Source organism: Acanthopagrus latus, chromosome 7 (genome assembly GCF_904848185.1).
Source record: "Acanthopagrus latus isolate v.2019 chromosome 7, fAcaLat1.1, whole genome shotgun sequence".
Lineage (NCBI taxonomy): Eukaryota > Metazoa > Chordata > Actinopteri > Spariformes > Sparidae > Acanthopagrus > Acanthopagrus latus.
The window spans coordinates 30,964,892-30,978,073 of NC_051045.1; the positions used below are offsets into that span (position 1 = coordinate 30,964,892).

General features: G+C 41.6%; 1 protein-coding gene across 2 annotated transcripts; it reads left to right on the top strand.

Annotated features, from left to right (window-relative positions):
• Window positions 1–1,297: 1,297 nt before the first annotated feature.
• LOC119023466 (deoxyribonuclease gamma-like) lies at window positions 1,298–12,511 on the top strand. 2 transcript variants are annotated; one of them, XM_037105409.1, is made up of 10 exons: window positions 1,298–1,619; window positions 1,707–1,783; window positions 7,686–7,857; window positions 8,955–9,043; window positions 9,622–9,711; window positions 9,803–9,915; window positions 10,031–10,143; window positions 10,263–10,420; window positions 11,030–11,126; window positions 11,229–12,511. In XM_037105409.1, the coding sequence occupies exons 2-10, from the start codon at window positions 1,755–1,757 to the stop codon at window positions 11,388–11,390; spliced, it is 1,023 nt and encodes a 340-aa protein (XP_036961304.1). In that variant the 5' UTR covers window positions 1,298–1,619; window positions 1,707–1,754; the 3' UTR covers window positions 11,391–12,511. The 2 variants fall into 2 exon arrangements, with proteins under 2 accessions (XP_036961304.1, XP_036961306.1); XM_037105411.1 differs by lacking the exon at window positions 1,707–1,783.
• The last annotated feature ends 671 nt before the right edge of the window (window positions 12,512–13,182 follow it).

The window sequence follows — 13,182 nt, forward strand, 5'->3', positions numbered from 1 at the left end:
CTGGGGTCGTAGATTTGTGCACAAACTGTGTCATCGAGCTTTGGGTTGGAGGTCTAGCTGGTTGTGGTGGTGGTGTACTGGATGATGCTGTAGACAGTGATGCAGCAGCAACAGTTGCAGCAGACAAACTGGCACTTTCATTAGCAGCAGGTTCACTTGTGTGTCTCTCTTCTTCTAACTGCACTGAAGGATGTACAGTTCTAATGTGCCCGTGCAGGTTATTTGCAGAGCCTGCTTCATATGATATTTTCACCTTGTACACTCTGCCTTTGTATTGTCAATGTTATTGAAATGCATCCAAATTTGACTTGTTTCCTGCCGTCACTCATTTTGTCACTTTTCCAGGGTGTTGTCTCTGTAGCAGCTTTTCTCTGTCTCTCTCTCTGTGCAGTGTCTGTAACCATGCCCCTCCCCCTCCTGCTCAGCATGGACACACACAGACGCATATGATGTATCTGACCAATCACATGCGGCCTGAACAGAAAAACAAAATAGAGAGAAAAAAACCGTGGTTCCTGCTCCGATCGTTCACTCCAGGGAACTGGCTCTAAGAGCTGCTTTGTACGCGACCGACTAATCGCTAGACTGCCTTCAGTTTCGTTTATTTAAAAAGTGGTGCACAATGATAAAACACATGCTAATACATGATTGAAAAATGGCAGACTTCACATAGGACATCTCATATCAAGACTGTAATACTTCAAAGTTAGCGAAGTAGTTTTAAATTGAAATTTCATCTTGAAAACCTGTAGCACAGAGATAATTTTTGGATGACCAATCTCGTGATTGGATGGCAGACAACAGTTTTTTTTTTGAAAAAACAAACAAACAAACAAAATTGTGTAAACACAACTTGCAACTTTTCTGAACTATGACATTAACAACTAGAAGCAGAAACAAACACAAAAAAGATTTGGGCGGATTATTGCTAAATGGACTTAATATAACCAGAAGTATTTAAGAGTGCATTCGTAATTCGCTTCATCATTGAACTGTTTGATGTGATAGTAAGATTATGGAGCCCCATAAGTAGAGTCTCTCTTATTGTCACATGACAGCCCACACTAATGATAATAATGATTTACTTCACATGACTGTTGACATCTGCACTCACCTAGTGTTATCTGTAACAGTTATTCTTGTGATTTCCTTTTTATGCCAAATTTGAATTACAGGCAGAATTAGTGAGATTTTCCTTTTGTAAAAAACTATTTGTAGACAAAGAATAATCTGTCACCCGCTAAAATGGGAACAGGCGGTGTCTATGTTGTTGAGCGGAGAGGAGGGGCCAACTTTGACTGCTTACAGCTGTTTACAGCCTCAGCTGACAGATGAAACCTGCCTTCTTGAATTTTACCTTACATTTACATTTACATTTAGGGCATTTAGCAGACACTTTTGTCCAAAGCGACTTACAATAAGTACTTTTGTCACAAGAGAGAAGAGAGACAAGTTACAACGTGCCTTTAGTGACTTTTTAAACTAGGATCGAGATCAAGTTGTATCCTGAAGCTCCACTTGTGGACAAGTCCCACCTCCAGGAAACATACCGGAGCTTCGAGTTTCAGTAGAGAGAAAGCAAGCAGGAAACCCTGCTGCCACACCGAGACAACTATCTGGTAAACTGCTGCTACTCCACCTTTCACTCAGCCTTTATTCTTCCTAACGTGTATGTGTGTGTGAGTGTGTGGGTTTGTGTTTGACAGGATTAAATGACAGGCAGAGAGAGAGGCTGACGGTCCGTGTTGTGAACCATGACATCATGGCTGTTTTCAAGTTCAAGGTACTTTCTTAGTACCCAGAGTTAGATTTTGCCCCTGAGCGAGCCTGAAGTAATTTAACAGAGCTGTAGGCTGCTGCCTCTTGATCTGCCACAACTGTGTGTGTGTGTTTATGCGCATTAAAGAAGGATATTACAGTAAAACAATGACAAACATTAATTTCAAATGATTGTATTAGATAAGCTCAGTTCTTTATCAAAATAATTACAAACTTAGATACAAAATAAATAAATACAAACTTTGAGTGGCCACAACTGAAATCTTTCACATCATCCACATCTGAATCAGGTTTCGCTTTAGGTGAATATAGTTTGTTAGTTAGAGGACAAGCCTGACCTTTCTGTTACATGTTTCTGTTAAGCTACACTATATTACCAAAAGTATTCGCTCACCCATTCAAATGATCAGAATCAGGTGTTCTAATCACTTGGCCTGGCCCCAGGTGTATAAATTCAAGCACTCAGGCATGCAGACTGTGAAACAAGACATTTGTGAAAGAATGGGCCGCTCTCAGGAGCTCAGTGAATTCCAGCGTGGAACTGTCATAGGATGCCACTTGTGCAACAAATCCAGTCGTGAAATTTCCTCGCTCCTAAATATTCCACAGTCAACTGTCAGCTCTATTATAACAAAATGGAAGCGTTTGGGAACAACAGCAACTCAGCCACGAAGTGGTAGGCCACGTAAAGTGACGGAGAGGGGTCAGCGGATGCTGAAGCGCATAGTGCAAAGAGGTCGCCGACTTTCTGCACAGTCAATTGCTAGAGAGCTACAAACTTCATGTGACCTTCAGATTAGCCCAAGTACAGTACGCAGAGAGCTTCATGGAATGGGTTTCCATGGCCGAGCAGCTGCAGCCAAGCCACACATCACCAAGTGCAATGCAAGGCGTCGGATGCAATGGTGTAAAGCACGCCGTCACTGGCCTCTAGAGCAGTGGAGACGCGTTCTCTGGAGTGATGAATCACGCTTTTCCATCTGGCAATCTGATGGACGAGTCTGGGTTTGGAGGTTGCCAGGAGAACGGTACATTTCAGATTGCATTGTGCCAACTGTGAAATTTGGTGGAGGAGGAATTATGGTATGGGGTTGTTTTTCAGGAGCTGGGCTTGGCCCCTTAGTTCCAGTGAAAGGAACATTGAATGCTTCAGGATACCAAAACATTTTGGACAATTCCATGCTCCCAACCTTGTGGGAACAGTTTGGAGCGGGCCCCTTCCTCTTCCAACATGACTGTGCACCAGTGCACAAAGCAAGGTCCATAAAGACGTGGATGACAGAGTCTGGTGTGGATGAACTTGACTGGCCTGCACAGAGTCCTGACCTGAACCCGATAGAACACCTTTGGGATGAATTAGAGCGGAGACTGAGAGCCAGGCCTTCTCGACCAACATCAGTGTGTGACCTCACCAATGCGCTTTTGGAAGAATGGTCAAAAATTCCTATAAACACTCTCCTCAACCTTGTGGACAGTCTTCCCAGAAGAGTAATAGCTGCAAAAGGTGGACCGACATCATATTGAATTCTATGAGTTAGGAATGGGATGGCACTTCAGTTCATAGAATGAGTAAAGGCAGGTGAGCGAATACTTTTGGTAATATAGTGTATGTTAGCATTTCAGAGGAGCTAGTATTTTTGATCTCTGGACAGAGTCATGTTATCTGTACAACCAGCTTCCAGACTTTATGCCAAGCTAAACTCATCACCTCCTGGCCATTGCACCATATCTAACAGATAGACAAGAGTTCATTTTTTTCATCTGTCAAGAGGAAAGCAGTTATTTGACAATTGTACTCCACAAAAATGACACATTTAACAGCAAGTAAGAAACATTAGCATAAGGTATTAGTTAAACCCAACCAAGTCCAAACACATCTTGGGGAAACCATAATGCTTACATAAGCAAACAGGAAGTTCCACTGTGAATGCTGACTCCGCAACTCTTCAAGAAGATCATGTAGATAGGATTCACATACACAAATACACACACATGCACACACAGGTTCTGGACTATGTTATATTGTTGTTGGTTTTTTTTAGAAAGAAATGTTACTGTTTATGAAACAAGGTTATCTGTTTGTGCCACAAATAGGAGGTAAACAATTGTAAATCAGTCACAGTTTGGTTGAATTTTGATAATTTATGTTTCAGAGGCAGCAAAACTACTTGGTTGAGGAATATATAACTTTGGTTGGGTTTAGTTTGACTTTGGAAGCAGCTTGTTACCTCCACTGGCTGCAGTAATTATTATGTCTACAAAGGAGGAAGTAAACAAAAGTGGTATGAAGCGTGAAAAGTCCATATAGCTCAGGAGACAGCTCTTCTTGTCCAGTTTGATACTAAAAGTTGGTTATTTTAGGTTATATTAACCTACTAATGTAGTTAAGTCATGTATGTAACCTAATGTAAATTACTTACTTTATGTTGGTACGTTTGTTACCAAAGTTGCTGGAGTAAGAATAGTCATTATAACATGATCCATCTTAAACTTTACTAGTTTTCTTGCATAAACCCAAGCAAATTGCAAGCATACAGCAAAGGTCCTATTCTCCAGCACTGGTGTGCTGCAACATTCTAGTTTTAAGAATGGTAATATGTCATTAGGGTTGGGTACCAAACATGGTACTTTTAAGGGTACTGACCAAATTACCTCAGTACTACGAGTACTAATTCATGTTAAAACAACTGGTTACTTTTGAGTAACAAGAGAAAGACAGTGAGTTAAAAGTCATGACATGGTGATTGGGATAAGAGTGTATTTACAAACAGTCTATTTTATTTCGCATCTGATACGATACATGTGCTCTCACAGCGCATTACAAGTCTCATTACTAGTTTCAGACTGATGCGGTGTACACCCAGCACCCATGTTGTGTCAATAGAAAATGTACTATCACCCTCCTGTGCGCCCCTGGGTGTGTTGGTCTTAGAGTGAGGTGTGGTCAAGCACAGTGATGGCAGATTACTATGTTGAGGCAGCAGCAAGCGACAGCACCATTTTAAAGAGTGCATGATTCAGATAGTAAGATGAGTCTACACAGGTGGGTTCAGTTGTTGATCATGAAATGGCAAGGCAGTGCCGATTGTGAAACGGCGGGGCAGCGCTGTTTCACAATTGGCAATGCTCCGCAGCTAAAATGAGTTCTATTGATTAATAGGTGTCAGGTCCTGGTGCACCTGGCTCTTAAAGGGAATGGGAGAAGACACTTGGATTGGTTTAATTTATGTTTTGCCCAAAACACATCCATGACACTCCTTTCATTAACACAATGGACTTGGACATGCCCTAAACATACTTAGACCAAGCACCATAGACCAATTAAATACAAAGGTAGTAACGCAACTCCTGATCCAGGCGCTGGTCATCTCCCGCCTGGACTATTGCAACTCGCTTTTGACTGAACTCCCAGCCTCTGCGTCTAAACCGTTGCAGCATATCCGGAACGCTGCAGCATGCCTCATTTTCAATCAAACCAAATCCTCCCACGTGACCCCCCTCTTCCATGTCCTCCATTGGCTTCTTCCTGTGGCAGCCCACATCTGATTCAAGATAGTGGTGCTGGCCTTCAAGGGAACTGCACCCGTCTGCCTCCAAACACCGGTCAGACCACATGCCCCAGCGCAATGTCTTTTCTCTACTACAGCAGCACCCAGGCATACACAGAGTAATGTAGTTTATGTTGTTCGGTGCTGCCAGGGCTGCACATATTTAGAAACTGGGGAGACAAAACAACTTCTCCATAAACACAGGAGGGCCAACTCCTCAGGTCAAGACTCTGCTGTCCACTTAAATCTGAAGGAGAAAAATCATTCCTTTGAGGACAACAATGTAAACATCTTGGCCAGAGAAGACAGATCGTTGGAAAGAGGAGTAAATTAGTCCATCTATGTCACACTGGAACAACCATATTTGAACAGAGGAGCTGGCCTAAGACACTACCTATCAACCCCAGCTCCAATGCAGTACTGAGTTCCCACCCCAGACAGCTTAACAACCATTCACACCTGGGCTCACCTAGCCTTAGCAGCCCACATGAAGACTGGTTGAGTCAGCGACCCACTAGAGGCCATATCAACTCTGAAACTCAGAGCTCACACATGTCCTTAACAGCTCTGTAGGAACACTCCCACACAAAGGTTAACAGCCTGCCAACTCTCCTTCGGTTAGTAAGAAGTGAGGAAGCCTCTTGTATGAGAGGTAAAATGTTTTTTTTATCAACAGCTAAGTGTAGCAATTTACTTCAAAAGTTATTTTATTTACCACTCTCATATGCAGTAGAGCAATGATGAAATAAAACTCAGAAAGACTGACTCACATTTGATAAACACTGTTATTAGGAATATGACTCGATCTTTGGGAACCAAATTCCAGGTACCAGTATCGGAAATGTTCAAATGTGAACAGTACTCAACATTATATGTTTTTTTAATTTCTGCTGGTGATCAACCTATTCCTTAATTTTGGTATAAGCTTGTGTCATGAAAAGATTGTGGTATAGGTTGAAATAAACATATAAATTGCATCAGTTAACTTACACACATAAATATGTAGGTACCAGTAAGCAAAGCACAGGCAGTGGCTTGGGAGAGATGGGTAGGTCACACCTTCCCATGGAAGACCAGGGTTTGCTACCTTTGCAAAGCAAATCTATTTTAACTCAAACTAGGATTTCTTTCTTTTTTTCCACAATATACAATCCCACAATTGTCAGAGGAAATGGACGAAGCTACCACATATTGAACCAATCAGTAGGGATCTTTTGAAGTCAGTGTTGGGTCATGTCACTTTTAAAAGTAACTTTGTATTCATATGATGTTTACAGTGTGTTCAGGGAGACTGAGAATACTTGTGCATTTATGATAGCATCAAAATAAGTTCAGTGACACAAGATAACACCTAATGGACATTATTTTCATGTTTTTTTCTATTTCAGTGTGTCCAGTTAAGTGCAAGAGTGCACTTACATTGTTATGGCAGCTATATCAGTGTGTTTGGTAACACAGTGTGCAACTGTGAAAATTTGCCAGTGCTGCTGTAATAAATTAGACATGAAATTCAATATAATCTGTTGTGATGTATTAAGACAACCCAGATCATACAACAACTTATATTCCAACTCTGTTTTTACATTTCCAGTGAACTATGCATTGAATCGTAATGTATTGTGATATAATTGTATCATGATGTGTATAGTATTGTGAAGTCCGATGCTGATATGCTTCTGGAGGTAGTAGCCTCGTTCACACTGCCCTTTGAGTGCAGGGATCCTGCGCCAATTCTCCGCATCCTCCTCTATGTGAATGTCTCAGAGGCTGCAAGGGGTGAAATTTTGCTGCGGCTGTGACGCGCCTCCAGAGGTATATGAGAGCCACAGTGTTGGCCAACTAGACCTGTGTGAATGGATAAACTGGCGGTGAGGAGTAGGGGCATGTCAGTCTGATTACAACACAAATCCTTCACTCAACTAAATAAAGAGTAATGTCCCACAAAGCACTGTTACATGACCAAACCACAGTAACATAGTAACTATAACTGTCTTTGGCAAGTTATACGAGGAAAAAAATTCTGCAGATATATGTGGAGAGGTGTCTGTCCTCCTGCCTGTCCTACTGACTCTTCATCACATTTCTGCCCCAAAAATCCAACTGTCAGCCCTCCCGACCGATTGACTTTCTACGTGAATTACACACTGGTTCACCTTTATGGCAGAGTTGCTTGACTCTGTGTGAACAAACAATGGCGGAGAACTTGTGTACCACTGCTTTGGTGATAATGCAGCATCTGTGTGAAAAGGGCTAGTCATACATGATGTACAGTTACAGTGTTGCTTCTGTGGTTCTTGTGCACACAAACTGTAGATGTCAGTCAATCAAATCTGGTCTGTCTTTGTCTCCACACATAAGGTCACTGTCCCAGCTCTGTGCCATGAGGCCCTTCACCCTCCTCCTGCTTCCCTTCCTCATGGGTGTGTGTGATGTTGAAGGCTCCTCAGATTTTAGAGTCTGTGCTTTCAACGTCCAAAGCTTTGGGGATTCCAAGTCCCAGAAGAGCAATGTCATGCTTACTCTTACCAGGGTAAGACAAAGATGGATGGATTTGGCTTTTGTGGGTGTGAACTGGATTGGACCCAAACTGTTGTGGGGTGTAAATGGTGTGAGACAAATGTTTTTGTTTTTTGTCTCAATGAAACCAGTGTTGTACACATATCAAATATATCCAAAGTAGAAATATGTGTTCCAACACTTTTTTCCTCCCCGGCCATTTTTTGGTGTGTTAAAACAGAAAAACAGAACCAGCACCTTACTCCAACCCCTCACCTGCTACACCAAACTCTCAGAAGGAGATATGAAAACAACATATCAAAAATAAATAAAAGATAAAAATACTAATACTAATAATATACAAGGATGTCCAAGATGCTTACATCAAAAAATAGATGCATTAAGAATCAGATGAGTCCAGAGAAGAATATTAAGGAGAGGATAGGCTACCATGTTTTGTAGAAACTGGCAGTAGAACCTCTAAAGGAACATTTGATCTTTTCCAATGACAGACAGGACATTAACTTAGTTAACCAAGCTGGGATGGAGGGTTTATTTGGGCTTTTCTAGTGTAAGAGAATACAACTATGGGCAATGACTGAAGCAAAAACATGTTAATGTTTAATGCTGAATGAATGAGGCAGGCTGGTGTAAGGGGCAGCTATCAAGCGGCCGGGTTCTAGTATAATATAAAGGGCTTTGGTTAACATGTTGAAGAAATAAGACCAGAATTATGTTTTAGACAAGAAAAAGAACATACAAGTATGATCAGCCAGTGACAGACCCTATCTAACACTTGTATCACTAATACCTGTAAACAACCTGCCAAGCTGAGCTTTTGTAAATGAATGTTGAAATGTCATAAATGACTTTATGACAAACTGTCTGGAGTTTTTAAAGGAAACATCTTTTAAATGACAAACTTGTAAATCACAGTTCAAGTGGGATCAATACAATATTTGTTTCTCTCCTTTAACTGCCATCCATATTATTTAAGCAATTAGGATCCATGGTGGTTCACCAGAAAGAGGGCTTTGCCATTTCCCCTGCTTTATCCTCCTGGCCAAAATGCAACACTTACTTTTGTGTTACTATGCAAATAACTTTTAATTGCTGTGATATATCTTCCAGATTATCGCTCGCTGTGATGTAAGTTTACTTCAGGAAGTGAGAGACAGTCAACAAAGAGCTTTACCACGGCTGCTTGAACGCCTTAACAGGTGACTTTCCCCGAGATCACAAATAGGTGGACCAAACTCAGATAGTGTCCTATCCAGAATTGGACCTATAACTGATACATTTTGGAAAATGATTATATTTTGAAAGAGCATTTCTCTTTTCTAACCTTTACAGCACTAGCAAACCTGTAAACTCAAGGAACAATTGCATAAATTGTTAATCATGTATCATTACATTCAGCACTGTGATTCAAGTCAGACAGATACTCACACACAGATGAGAGATGAGACAAGAGACGACAGCCAAAGACAGAGACAGGACAGTGAAAACAGCTTTTAATAAAGAGTAGACTCTTACATTTTTCTTCCAAACAGTTCAGATCAGTGTGTCTCATATCTGACACTGTGACCATTATCAGAAGCAACAAGTGATACACCACACCTAGATGGCACGTATGTTTAGAGGAAACATAACCACCCAAATCAAAACTGAGGTGACAGGAAATAAAATATTGGATATGGCACTAAATCTGAATCATAACACAAGTCAGAAATGGTGATGTTCTGAAGATCAGAATAACAGAATTAACAGTTGTGTCCACTTTTCTGTCGATATTCAGGTATGACACAGAGCATGTGTATGACGCTGTGGCCAGTGAGAGACTGGGCAGGTCTGAATCATACCAGGAGCAGTATGTATTTGTTTACAGGTGAGCTAAACTGTGTGTCTACACTGCTGGATGCACCAAAGTTGAGATATCTTAACTCCAGGCTGTAATTTGTTTGTCTGATTCTGTACAGGACAGGTACAGTCAAAGTCACTGGACAGTATCAGTACCCAGATGATCAACCCGGAGATGTTGATGCTTTCTCCAGGGAGCCTTTTGTTGTCCGCTTCAAAGCCCCCAAGACAGGTCAGTTTTCTGACACTCAGGATTCATTTAAGATGAGGAATAGCATGGTGATGTGTGGCATATAAATACCTTTCCTTGCACCCTCCCTCCCTCCTAACCCCATCTCTATCTTCAGCTATAAAAGAGTTTGTCCTCATACCTCAGCACACCACTCCGACCAACACAACTAAGGAACTTGATGCATTGTATGACGTATTGCAACATGTGAAAAAGATGTGGAAAACTGAGGTAAAGTTTGTTGGTGCTAACTAAAACTGCAGGACACATTCACAATGACCCAGTCTCAAAGTCAATACAATTTTGTAGTTCTACCATCAATTTTGCTGTGAATGTGTGCGTAAGAGCAGGATGTGATGCTTCTGGGAGACTTCAACGCTGACTGTGGCTACCTTGCTCAGAAGAACAGGAAGAACGTTCGCTTGATTACAGAAAGGAGCCTCTTGTGGCTGATTCCAGATAAGGTTGACACAACTGTGCGATCCTCCACATCCTGCACCTATGACAGGTGAATTCACACTCCATAGGTCCCACCACAAAGTGGCTCCAGATCCACAGATCTAGTTGGACCCTACACCACTCAAGCCTCTGCTTGTAATGTTTTGAGAGTCTTGATGTTAGCATCCGTACGGAATAATCAGATAAGGTAGACAGCTCTAAGTACAGGTGCAAACACCCCAAAGAAGCATACTAGCAGATGACTGGGTAACACAACATCTGTTTTAACTAAGCATCCAACTAGTAACTGCAATTACCAGACTCCCTTATAAATCATGTGACAGTGAGAGTTGTTAAGTGAGGAGGAGGATGCCCTCTTGTGCATTCAGCATTGGATCAAAACATGAAGTTGTTTGTTTCCTTCAGAAAGTGTAAGTTTGTCACTGCATGGCTGTATCAGCCTGTCTGCTTCTGAGTCTGAAGTGTTGAGTCCTTTGGCAGCTGTTCATATGTATGTGGACAGTTTCTGTCACTGCAATAGTATCATAACCGTACAAGATGCAGTCATGAAACAGGTGAGTAGCTGAAATCAAAATGATAGCTGCATCTGTAGATGGGTGTGGTTTCCTCTAATGACCAAAGATAACCTCTTTGTAAGAGATTATGTGTTTTCCAACAGGATCGTTGTACATGGGGAAAGGTTTGCCAGAGCAGTTGTGCCCTATTCAGCCAAACCATTTAACTTCCAAATGGAATACCAACTCACAGAGGAGCAGGTAACAGGCTGCGTGTGTTGTGAAATGTGAAGCTATATGATAGGCTTAACTAAAGCAGCAAAAAGTAAATAGTAAGGTATTTTGTCTTTGTTTTCTATTCAGGCGCTTGAGGTTAGTGACCATTACCCGGTGGAGGTCCTGCTGAAGGGTGACACAAACAAAAACCTCTTCAGTGGTGGCACAAAGGAGACATCTCATTCAAAGTTCCTTTCTTTGATTGTTCTCAGCCATATATTCTTCCAAATGTTAACATGGTGGCTTTAAAGTGAACTGATTAGAATTTTTACCATCTCAGTATGTGGACAATCTCAGGACAGCTTACTTCATGAGAACTAATGAGAATGTATAACATGTATAAAAATATGTGAAACTAATATATACAACATGTGGAGTCCAACTTGCCAAATATCACTGATGACACATTCTTTGATGTTGGTTCAGAAAACTACCTACAATTCTGTGAGTCCCTATGTTGCACAAGAATGTATCTACTTTTGTATCTGTGGGGTAAACCTCAATACAATACATAAATGCTTAATTGTATTTTTTAACAACAGCACAGCAATCCAAAGAGGGCCTGCAAACCAGCTGTCATGACTGGCTCACAAGGTCACAACAAACATTTGAGACAACATCATGTTTACTTTGATTGAATACTTTATAAAATCAAATTTTAATCAGATTAAATCAAACAAATTAATGTGTACAGAATAGGATGTGTAAATCCATAAAGTCAGTTGTGTAAGATGTGCATGAATGGAAAATGTGCGTGCAGGTGTTGTCAGCAGTGAAACAAAAGACAAAATTTAAAACATTAGTGAAATCAAGCAGCCTGCAAGGAGAATCACAGATCTCATGTAACCTGACCCAGGGACACAAAAGTTGGCTGTAACGTGGCTAAACCTCTGTTCAAACGGGTTGATATGCCTTATGATCAAAAACCACTCATTGACGGGACATGCACTATATCATTTCATAGTCGATAGCCATCTGGGGTTTCACTACATAGCTTGTGATATAGTATTATGATATGTCATATATAAAATAAAATATGACCTACAGTTTCTGTGCTGAGAGACTAATATCAAATATATAACCAGTGTAAAAATACTGTAACGCCCCTTGTGGCCTGTAGCGCAGTGACTTGTGGGTATTCTGTTGGTGTTGTAATAACAGTTTGTGAACATATTTGTAAATAAGGTGATGTGTAAAATGGTTGCAACAGTGTGTTAATTCATGTCCTTTGTTCCTTGGATAAATTATGTTGAGTTAGCGAAGGTGATAAAAATGTTGGCACTGTGAGTGAAGGGGTGTTTGCCAGGAGAGACTTCCTGTCTGTTAACTTGCAAGGTTGTTGAAAATAAATGGTAAATATATTGATCTTACTAATTTGTATTTTGTCTACTTTCTAATACTGTGCTATGTCATTGGTGTTGGAAGTGGGACAATTATGGTACAATAACCTCCTGAAAGATGTTAATGCAGTTCTCACTCACATAGAAAAGAGTGGACTTATATGGGAGAATGGTGAAGTAAAGTTATGCTAGATTGGTGGAATGATCCCCATCACAAGCAATGTATGTACCGGCTGCTGTGGGACGCCTTTGCTGACAGTGATGTAAAGGGTCAGCTACCACCTGACACGATCGCCTTCCCTTGCCCCCAGTGGCAACCACTGGGCCTCTTGCCGCTGACATTGCTGAAGCAGAGAGGATGGCGGAGTGGCCTGATAATCCCCGGTGGGCTGAAACTGCCACACTACAATGGAGAAGAGCCGGCAGACACCAACCTGATCCAGGTTCAGTTAGTGGCACAGATCAATGCCTGGACAGCGGAAGAAGTTGCCAGTCACGTCGCCCTCTCCTTGGAGGGAAGGGCTTTGCAGCTACTCACCACATCGCCTGAAAACTGCCTGGCTCAGACACCAAGGAACCAGCCATCGATGGGGTTGTCAAACTAGACTGGGGTGGCAGTGCGGGGGAGCTGTCGCCCACCAGAGTTGTCTCTACCCCCAACTCCTTTTCACCATGAGTTGGATGCCTGGGTTGGGCTCATA

Coding starts and splice junctions, on each gene's coding strand:
- LOC119023466 (XM_037105409.1), top strand. CDS start 1,755: ATGACATCATGGCTGTTTTCAAGTTCAAG. Junction 9,044..9,621: donor CTGCTTGAACGCCTTAACAG/GTGACTTTCCCC, acceptor GTCGATATTCAG/GTATGACACAGAGCATGTGT. Junction 10,144..10,262: donor AAAAGATGTGGAAAACTGAG/GTAAAGTTTGTT, acceptor GCGTAAGAGCAG/GATGTGATGCTTCTGGGAGA.